Below are 11,169 nucleotides of genomic sequence, written 5' to 3' on the forward strand. Positions count from 1 at the left end.
ACCAAACCAAACCAAACCAAACCAAACCAAACCAAACCAAACCAAACAAAAAAAAAACTACCCTTGTTACGTAAAGCTACTATAAATTAAAAAATTGAGACACAATGTGGTGACGAAATTGGGCGAGCGATGCGCAAAAGGCGGCCCAAGTAGTTGCGCAAGCTATTCATGGTTGTTTTCAATCGATGACTGTCAATGGTATCGTACTATAGCGACGCGACGCGGTTTCCGCCCGAGGACCGACCATTCGAAGACGCAATATGCGATACAGCGTTCGTTCCAGGGCTATATAAAGCAACCTTCGTTCGAGGCACGGTCTATACCATACGGTCTGTGTCGTGCTGTCGCGTTTTATGAATACAGATTTACCTGTCACTTGTGATACACTTGCAAGGGACTTGGCTCCGATTCACGCGAGCTACACACACGGCCCGCGTTGGAAATGCGTTCGATTCCGTGCGGAAGTCGGCCGCGAATGCCAGCCGAGTTCCTGGCGGTGCCGTTCGAGTAACCGGAACAACCAAATCGACTCCAAGATCTAACGATCGCATCGAGCCCGCTACTCGAACCGTTACACACGTTCACCGTTCCAACCGTTTGGTTCTCCGGGTTTCTGATTTTCCGATGTCCCCTTGGAATATCTTTGATAATTACCGACACGAAGCTTACGGAACACTCTTCGAAGAAAAATTGCAGGAATCGTAATTCCAACGCGATTGCTTCTACCTTGTTTGGGATACTCGTTTGTTAGTTACTTCGCGGTGCGATGCAGTTGGCGTAATCGAAAGTAACCGGCGCGATCGAGCGAACGGCGAATCGAATCTGCAGCTGAAGTAACACCATGCCAGAAGAAACCTGTAAAAACTCGTAACGCCGAGAACCCATCGAAAAGACGAGTGTAGAAGAAACGCTTATACAAAGGCGCCGAAAACGGCACATGGTATTACGCTACGTTTTACTGTCTTATCGTATTTATAGAACGAGAGTAGATGAAAAATTTTTCTCGAAAAGGAAACAGTGTAAAAAGTATTCGTACAGCAGCCGATTTAAAATACTTAAATAACATTAGTTATACCATAGTTGTCAATCTTTTCGTAAACAAACATTTCAATTATTTAATTATATCGCCAACTGTTCGATATCGCGCGACGATATTGGCCGCGCGTAGAATTCCATTCTCGATTCTTATGGGGATAAGTATGTTTCCACGCAAGAACAAAGGATCGTCCGATGCGTAGAATAGAAACGTGTCGCGAGGCATCGTCGCCGTCCGCGCAAGGCAATCGGTTGTGCACGCATAGGTATGGGAAAAATGCACTTGCCTAATGCATGCAAATTTAACTACCAAGGATATCCAAGCGCCATGGATAAATTCTCTCTTTGTGTTTCATTTAAATACTCCTCCGAGAACAAATTTTCCCTACTTTTCGACGCTGAACACACGTCGAGAGTAGAGGTCACGATGTTTACACGACCGTTTAAGATTTTAATGGACCGTTCTCGGGCGGCGTGCTCGCCGATTTGGACAGAGATTTATAACCATGTTTACGCGCAATATGTCACCCGAAAAGATACGTCGTTCACGTTCGCGTCTTCGTACTCGCTATAGAATGATTCTGAAATCTGTCGCGGATGCGATACCGTGACATTAACGAATGTATAATAACTAATTTAGAATAATTGAGCTTGATTAATTACTTGGAAATATGTCATTTTTATCATCGTACGAGATTAACCGTCCAAGATAATTAGCGTGGAAATAATAATTACCACGTATATACGACGCAAGGGAACTATATGTATTCCCTAAAAGAAAAATAAATCTCCGACGTCTATTTTTCTTCTTCTTTCGTTAAGATAATCTGCAACATTCCAACCACCCGTACCGTAAACATGTTGCATGTGTAGCGTTACGGGGAACTTTCATCGACGTCTTAAACGGTGTTCTTAAAATTTTAACGAGGTTAAACCGTGCCATATGCTAATCGCTGCGGGCAATAAAGATTTATTGCCGCGCGATCGTTAAATTTCTTAACACGTTCACCGCCGCTCAGCTTTTCCATAGTCCCTACCGTTTGCGGCCTGCACCACAAAGACGTACCAAGGTTGTTAACATTTGTACGCATTACTAGCGTGAACAATAAAATCCCACCGCCGCTGTGACAATGTACGTACTCGTTACGACGAGGATCAACCACCTGTAACACATTTCTACCTGTCGATTTATGATTTTATATACAAGTACGATTCTCACGAAAATTCGAATTATTCAAATTGTTCGTAGCCTCACGAATTCTAGAATGGCAACGAACGTTTTTGAAAATTCCGAGGACCGATTCCTCGAGGTAATACCATTGCACTCTGTAAAGAGATTTTCGATGGGGAACACACCTTGGACGAAACTGTTTTAAAAGGCAACGACAACAAGAGGGGGACCGAGGGACACGGTTTACCTACGACTTCTCTACCTGCACGTTTCCGGTGATTTAAAGAGCCCGACCTGCCTCAAGCGTGAAGTAGTCGAGCATTCCTCGTCCCCCTCTCCATCGGCGTCTCGTTGGCCGATCGCAGTAGGCCAACCGTGGTATCCAGAATGAAAGTCTTATTAACGCAATTTCACGTACTATAGCCCGGCGTAATTGCTGAATTAACACGCTTGCCAATTGGAACTAATGGAGGCGGATAATATTGTGAAATTATCGTGGACGTGAAATAACGTTGTTCGACGATTACTCCGGTTAATTGCCATTCGTTAATACCGTGCACGGTATGCGTGCATAGCTAAGCATCGCTGAGCCCAAAGGCCGAGAAAACAAATTCGATAATTTATGGGAATAGTTGCTGTACTGGGATGCGATCATAGTTCGATTCGCTTATTTCGCAATTGTTGATGGAGTAGTACTTCGCGACATACGCGGAATATGTAGAGTTAGGCCGATCGTACACGGGCGCGACCGATTTGAAATTAGTGTTGCAAACTGTTTGCGCTCTTTGTTTTACGCAGATCCACGGTCGTATGCAACTAGTTTCAGAGTGGTTCGAAACACAAGGTTTCTCGACTTCTTCTTGAAACGAAGCCTAACCGCGGCGTTGTATTTGTACGGTACGTCTTTGTTCCTTTTGCTCTGCTGCGAAACAAAAATAGACAACTCCATCTAGAAAGCGTACCGACGATCCCTATTCCACGAGTTTCGAAAGATTATTTTCCTGGAGAGTGTTTCATTTGTTTTCGCCCCGAAAAGTTTGTTCCCCTCTAAACTATATTTAGCAGTCGCCGATAGAAGAGATTCCCGAGTTCGAAAGAAAATACACAAATCAATGAATCACGTCCATCGTTGTTTTTGCAAGCGCGAAGGTCAGTTCCGTGATTTACGGTATCTAAATAGGCTCAACGATTCGAACGACCGATCAATCATACAATTTAGTCACTTAACCGAACTGCAATGATAGCTTAATCGGGAACACTTGAACGGACGGATAATAAACATCGCAAAAGGTGTCCGTGGCGGCTTCGACCAACCTAAATACACCAGCGGTTCGTTTTTCATCGCGCTCTCTCGAGTTCCCGTGACTCACAACTCCATTTCACGGCTCGTTAAGTCCCGACCCAGCCCAAAGTCATAATCGGAAAGGTTTAGATTATTTCCTTTAAAGTGTCTTCCTAGAAGAAAATTTCAACGCTCCCCGATAGTTTGCACTCGGCGACTCCCATCAGCCGTTGTCGGTCCCGACTAGTTTTCCTACAACTTGTTCGGTCAAAGATTGAAGTTTTTGGATCCCGAGATTAAAGACGCAACACTTTTATTGTAGAGATTTCATTGAATTGTAATAGCAAGTACGCACATAGGTAAGAACTAGCAGAATCTGAGCTCGTGACCAAAATGCAAGGAATTTATGTAGGCTGAGATAAGAAATTTCGGGCGCAGTAGTCAGCAACGGTCAAAGTGCAAGGAACGAGTAAGATGTTTTTATGAGGATGATTCTAACGTGATACCTGCGTTGGTTATCCGTTGGTCATACGACAAAGTGAAAACGCGAGGGATCCACCACTACGAGAAACATTAATGCAATCGGGCACATTATGCAACGAACGGTATCGTATGGAGCGAGTTTCCATTTTCCATAAAAGGGAATCAACAGTTTATGGTTCAATTTACAGGTGTAAACTGTTGCATGCGAGACGATGCACACGCGAACGTAGGATCCCGCAGGTATGGGTGTCGGTGTTGGAATGCTGCCAAACGTGACTATGGTTCCAAGGTGCTAACTTGGAAAAATGAGATGTTCGAGTGGCCCTAGAGACACCTGGTCACCTGATTCGCCTTGCATCCGCAGGCGTCGAATATAAAGACGAATAAATTTCTAAAATTTCGTACCTGTCCCAGCCGATTCGAAAGAAACAGCGCTAGGTTGCCAAGCGAGAAAGATCGCGCGGCCTCGATCGAATTTACCAGGGTTTCCTGCAACGAGATCTGCTTTCTCTCATTACGCCGTCATGAAAGTATAATACTTATGCTCGATGGAGCACCGAGAGATCCTCGTGGCCGTGCTGATTATTGTAAAAGTGCAAATGCAATTCCCTCCTGTTTCGAGGCTGTACGCGTTCGCGATGCAATTACAACGTATCGCTTTCGTAATCGACTTTTCGTGCACGGTACGTATCGCGGATACTGGTCGCGAGTAAATCGGACCGGAAACGAGTTTAGCGTGCTGGAGAAACGTCGGAAACAATCGATTGTCCGGGGACACAAATGGCTCAACCGGCGAACTTGACGAGGGCATGCGCGCCACGTACTCGCAGCTCAACGCACAACTCATTTCCCACCTCTCTTGCCTTTCGTTCGCCAAAAAGTACACGCGATCAATCGATACGTGGCCTCGTTAACGTCGAATATTTTCCATTTGCTCGTTACCGATAGCCGCGAATTCGTTAATGACTTTGAAAATAGAATATTAGATACGGGATATTATGTATTCTATATCTCTTCTATATACTCTATATTCAATTATTTATGACAGACATATCAAAGCGAACACCAAGAGGGAAAAACTCATTACGTCCAAAAATTAAAGAATCGGGAAAATCGTGATTGTAGTTTACGTAACTCTTAGGGGCATTAATAGTAGTTTAAACATTCGGCGAAAATATGTATTTTGGAGTTTAATATATCCAGTTTGAGAATCAGGTGAAAAAAAGGTTACGCTGGTAACCGTTTCATTAAGAAACAAACAATAACGGATATTTATCTAAAACGGTCGATTATAACGATTTTTCGATTGCACAAATCGATTCCTTGCCTCTTTTTGCGTTAGATGCCGTTTCAATTTCGATCAAAATTGGTCGTAACGAGTTTCTCCCTCTTGGTCTTCGAGAAAGAATAAATTTCTTAATAAATCATAAAAAAAAAAATAAATAAAACTCAACGCGATCGCATGTTCTGTTCCTGTTAAAATGACGAGAGGAGGGATAAGTAACTGATAAATTAGCACAATTTCTCCCGCTCCCGCGTCCCGCTAACTTTCGCACCGAAAAGCGCGGCGTGTTGCCAAGAAAGCGTGAGAAGCAGACGTGTACGCGCGAAACCGAGAATTCCTTGTTTGAGATTTTCTTCGTAACCCACATTCATCTATTAGGAGGTTCTCGTTCGCCGATCGTCCTCACCTTCGGTGCCCCGAGCCGCGTCTTCCTTCTCTTTGTTTCGCAACGGTATGCAAACTATGCATCGTTTCAAGGACTGCCGAGTACTCTCGGAAGAAATTAGCGACGCGGTTGGCAACCACAGGGCGAGCCCCGTAAAACCGCGTTGCGCACTCTTTCCACGAAAATTACGCCGACTAACGGGGAAAATTCTAATTTAGAATTCTGCCGCGGTAAAGTCTGTTACGCGGGCTTTCGCGGCGGTAAATAAAAACGAATTGTGCATTCGCGTAATGGGTTTATAACAGCTCGAAGTGGAAAAGAAAATTTCGAATAATTCTGTTAGGTCACATTTCCAGAAATTACTTAAAAGTTTGGAAGAAAAAAGGAGGGACGTCGGAGGGGCCGTCAGGGCTCTCTAGGGGTTAGAAATGTAACGACACGCCATTTGTCTTGTAAACGACCTCGAGGGTACCCTAAAATACTTAACCCGAGTTTTACCATTACCCCCAACGGTTTCTGGGAAAACAGTTCGAAATGCTACGCTTTATAAGTACGGTCCGCACCTTATTGAATTCTTGGAATAAACGCTATCGTTCCAATGTTATATACGTTGGAATAGTCAGCCATAAAACGGATTATGTTTATTTCTTGGAAATAACGCGGACAGTTTATAGCGTGGCAAAATTGGTCAAGTTGGCCAATTGATCCGGGCCACTGCACGCGTTATTTATACCTATCTTGGCAATGATTAGTTCAATAGGGACTTCCTCCGTATTACCTGTGACCTCTTTTGTTCCAGTTCTGCCATTTTACTATTGGAACGAGCGCTCATTACGAAAGAGTTACCACGATTCTTCGTATGGGAATACAATCTGTAATCGTTCGGGCCCGCTCGATTCGCACCGTCGTTTGCGCGAGAACAAAGGATAGATTTCTTCGATCTTTCCATCCTGTGAATTGCGTCCTTTAAGCGTGTTCAGCGTACCGATACGCAAAACGATGCCACGGTACCATGTTTCTACGAGCGATCGAAAAATCGATTCTCCCAAATATGGATCGCTCGAAGAACGACTGCGTTTCAAATATACCAAAAAATAGTACGCTAGAAACGTCGAACACCTTCGAAAACCGAACAAAGAAATTACTTTCACGATCGCGTAGGAGTTACGTGCTTATTCCAAGCTACTAACGGAGAATCCAGAAGCGTGTACCGGAAGTGGAGGCGTCGGTAACACTTGACAATCGTAACTGATAAATTACATGAAATGCAATCGTCCCATGGGGATGTCTAAAAATAACCGAAGAAGCGCAGCCGTCGGGGAAGACCCAAATTTACGTGATACCGATTCTCGAAGAGACGGAACGATAAAAAAACAACTCCACGATTTCGTTAGAATTAATTTTGTTGTGTCTCGATACGCCGTTACTTTATCAGAAGAGCGTACGGTGGTGTTTTTGCTATGTAGAAAAAGAAACCCTAGCTACGACTGTTACGCTATCTAAAAACACACGCAGAGGCAGAAAATTCGGTCGAAAGCATCGGGCTCCTAAAATCTGCTTCTCGAGCCCTCTACAAACATTATCTGGTTCCGTTTCAGGGGGAAAAGCGTTATGTTCAACAGATGTCGTAGAGGAAGACTCCGCGACAAAGAATCCCCCAGATGAAAAAGAACACCGCTAGCGACGGTTAGACGAGAGCTGTCCCGAAAATGTTAAAAAGTAGCGGAAGACCACCATGGGATCGAATTCCATTCGTTCCGACCGACACAGTCCACGCTACCAAGAAATTCTCTTTTACGTTTTGTACATCACGGAACGCGATAAAGCCATATCGGTAAGGTCGACTAATCTCTGTTAGTTTCTAAGGAAACAGCGTAAAAAAACGTCATGCATATATTTCGTTCGTACGCGACGATCATCGTCCCTCGGTGCAAGGTGTAAATAAACGAATGGAAATAGGCGCGTAAACAAACGAGAAGATATACGGCGGCCACGGCTCATGAAAATAAGAAAAGTTCTCGCTGAAAAGAATAAACACGCAAGCTGGTAACCTTGTCGCGGAACTTTCTTAGTACGAATTTGAAACGCATCGAATTTGCCCGATTTTCAGTACTCGAATCTTGTTAAAGAAAATGTTTGGAGCACAGAAGCGAATAGGAGAAAGCGCGCGACGCGCGTTCATTTTCGCCGAGATATCGATTCAAGCACTGTTTCCGAGCTAGCAACACACGGTTAAACGAACCGCAAACTCTCGGTTGACGCGCGAATCCCATTCGAACGAGCCCCGACGTGTCCGAAGCCTGTACAGGTCTTGTACGTCCTTCCATCCCTCCGAAAACGAAACGGTACGACGGCGCAGGATCAAGGCTCACGAGGGCATATTGCTCTGTTCAACTTGGAAGCCCTCCAATGGGCTTCCCTTGCTCGCTCCCCGCGCGACACCATTGGAAACCCGTTTTAAAAGTCCGTCGGAATGCACGCCGCCGCCGGGCCTTTCACCTCTTTCGCGAAAAAATGTATTTTTACTTTCCCGACTTGTTAATCGAACGCAACAGAGAGACACTGCTATCGATCGAGATTTCATCTTTGCTGGACGTTTCGCAATGTTTCGGTGGTGGCCCGAGCCAGAAAATCCAAAAATGGAACAGTTAAGAAACGATATCTCGCGACGTTTGATATATTAACGTGCGTATGTAGGGCATCGATATCGTCAAATTTTTGAAAAAATTTGACACGGGTCCGGGTGATATTTACACAAGGAGTGCCATGTTTTATCTGAGGAATGGTTTATCGGAATATTATGAGTGAGTTCTCTATGCAGGGAGTGCTATATATTATCTCTAGAACGGTTTATCGGAATATCAAAAAACTTTGGTGAGATGACCTCTGTACATGAAATAACCATATAATTTTGGAAATAATAACAAAGTTTTTATAATACCAAACGCGATCGTATTCCCCCTTTTAAATATACTTTAGAGATAATCAATTTATGTTCGTTTCGCAGTCCACTGTTTCGGAGGAACAATAATCAACAGACTAATTTGATATCCTAGAGATTATTGTTGAGAGCACACATATCGCATAATGGGCCGAGATACGGGTTTATTTAGTTATTACGTGCGCGCGATTACGCGCTTAAACTTTGTCCCATCGCAAGTGTCGAGGGTACGTTATCACCGCTTCTCTAAAACCCCCGGATGTAAACACCACGTTTCTATAAATATTTGCGTCCAAGATCCGAGGTAGGCTACCGACGGATTATGTCCGTTAATGGTATACAAGAGATACAGTCAAACCAAGAACACCCTAATCGTTAAATTACAATAATTAATACAATTCGCAAATTATAAATTGAAAACATTCACGCATTCCATACTAAGATGATTTTAAAAGCATGCAATTTAACCCTCTGAAATCCTACATGCCGCGAGTCACGTACCCACTGTCTACATTTTTCAAGTTTGTAATCCAGTCTATCGCCGATATGCACGATTTACAATCTATTTACAACGATTTTATAATTTCTATAATTTCACTAGACTCGATACGAAAATCTGCGTATATTCTCTAACGCGTAATACATTCATTCATTTTCGAATGTAGAGTTAAGAAGTTAACAGAAATCAATATCGTACCGAAGGGTATATTCAAATTCACGTAGAAAGTCGTTCGTCATGCGAGAGCATACGGTTGATTACTTTCGCGAAGCGAATTCTTTCACGACCGAAAAGAAATTCCACTCGCCATATAAAGTACCGAGAAGCAATTCGAGGCGGTGTTGGGAACGCATTTAAACATTACTCTGGCCGCACAAAGGTTGACAAGAGTCGCCATTTTGAAATAATCGGCAAAGGATCCACCTCCTGTTTCTTTCTACGAGTTTATCGGGCTTCGAGTCTCGCTGGGATCGCGTATGCCTCTTTCTTAGCATATCGAGAAGACTAGATTACGATTAGATGTTGTTTAGGATCGTAAAGCCGAAGGGACGCGCTTAGTTACCCGGAAGAAACGCGACGCCTAGGGTACAATCTCGGGAGCATTGTACTCATCGATCTCCCGTTTTCTCCCCGTTGCGAGTTTGAAAATTCGTACGGTCCGAAAGCAACGTCGGGCAAAATTCTTATCGAGACAAACGTTGGATACAAGATAAACAATGTTTAACAGAAATTACGATGTTAATTATAGAATCGAATCGAAGAAAATTTCGCATTGGGAACAAGTGAAAGAAAAATTACCTCGTATTTGATGCCGTTGAGTCGCAACCACGTCTCCACTTTGAGACAATACGCCGAGAGGGAGGGCAGAAGCGGTGTTCGAGAGAACTGATACAGATAAACAGTGTCCTTCTCGAAGTTGGTTTTATGCACGCTGATGGCCTTCGTCGGTGCCGAGGATGCCGCGGCGGCCGCGGCGTCGGCTGTCTCCTCTTTTTTCCCACTTTCTTCCTTCTTCGCCGCATCCTTCTCCTCTTGCTTATTGTCCGGCGTCGTTTCGTTCTTCAGCACCTCTTTCATCTCTTTCACGTCCTTAATCTCCTTGCTCTCCGGCCCGGTGTTCTCCGTCTCCGTTGCCATCGTCATCTCTACTAGTTTTTAAACACAGGCTCAACCGGGGGTTTCCAGTGAAAAACGAAACGTTTTCCTCGTGCGGACCAACGAAACGTCAAAGGACAACTTCTCGAGCGACACTAAGAGCCTATCTCGAAGACAGCGCGCACAACACAAACGTACGCCGGGTACTCGTCGATCCCTCTGCTCGCCGGCCGGTTCCTTCTCGTCGTTGCCCCGTTCTGTCTGCAGCTCCTTTCCCCCCAGTCCATAGAAACCCGTGCGCATGCGCAAGCGCCACACCCCACTGCTGTCGCCATATTTAATTGGTCCACCACCCCTGGCCTGGTCCGCGTGCCGCTCGTTCTCTCTGTCTATGGTTTTCCTCAGGGACGACTACAAAGTCGATCGCACCACCGCGAAACTTTCGATTCCTAACGCTGCGCAAATTTACATATAAACGAAACTTAAACTTTCACGTTTAAAGTTGCATATATCGATATAATAACATTTTATTACGCGATACTACGACGCAAACTACCGTCATGTGTGGACATGGACTTATTGGAAATTTACTTTTTTTGTTTGAAAATTGATAAGAAACACATCAGTTTTTACGATAAGGTATAATCAAATCTAACAGGATTTTCTTTCGTTAGTAAAAAGGGTTTGTTCTTGTTGTAGCGCATCGACGTGTATCATCGTTTCCTTCCACTTAAATCCGAGCCTGGTTTCTGCCTTTCTTTCTCCCCCCTTAGTCTCGTTTGCTCGCCCCCTTCCTCTCGTGAACCCCCATATAACCAGGGTCCTTCCACTTCGTCGTGGTTAGTAATATCGCCTGGCAACACTGCCGCCACCGCCACCTCAAGAGGGCCGACAAACTCGCAACTATGAGCAGTAAGACCCCGCTTACATTGTATACATATACATTCATGTATTTTCGAGCACTAAAATGGGTCTTTCCAATCTTACATCGGT

The 11,169-nt window shown here is 44.3% G+C and overlaps 1 protein-coding gene across 2 annotated transcripts in view; it reads right to left on the reverse strand.

The window, feature by feature from the left end:
• LOC128880808 (failed axon connections) overlaps positions 1 to 10,449 on the reverse strand; it is a 27,365-nt gene extending 16,916 nt beyond the window's left edge. For both annotated transcript variants that reach the window (XM_054131271.1, XM_054131270.1), the window contains exon 1: positions 9,880 to 10,449. In XM_054131271.1, coding sequence (XP_053987246.1) covers positions 9,880 to 10,224 — 345 coding nt within the window. In that variant the 5' untranslated portion in view covers positions 10,225 to 10,449. The remainder of the gene's footprint in view (positions 1 to 9,879) is intronic.
• Between the last annotated feature and the right edge of the window lie 720 nt (positions 10,450 to 11,169).

The sequence above is a fragment of the Hylaeus volcanicus genome, chromosome 8 (assembly GCF_026283585.1).
Source record: "Hylaeus volcanicus isolate JK05 chromosome 8, UHH_iyHylVolc1.0_haploid, whole genome shotgun sequence".
NCBI classification, from domain to species: domain Eukaryota; kingdom Metazoa; phylum Arthropoda; class Insecta; order Hymenoptera; family Colletidae; genus Hylaeus; species Hylaeus volcanicus.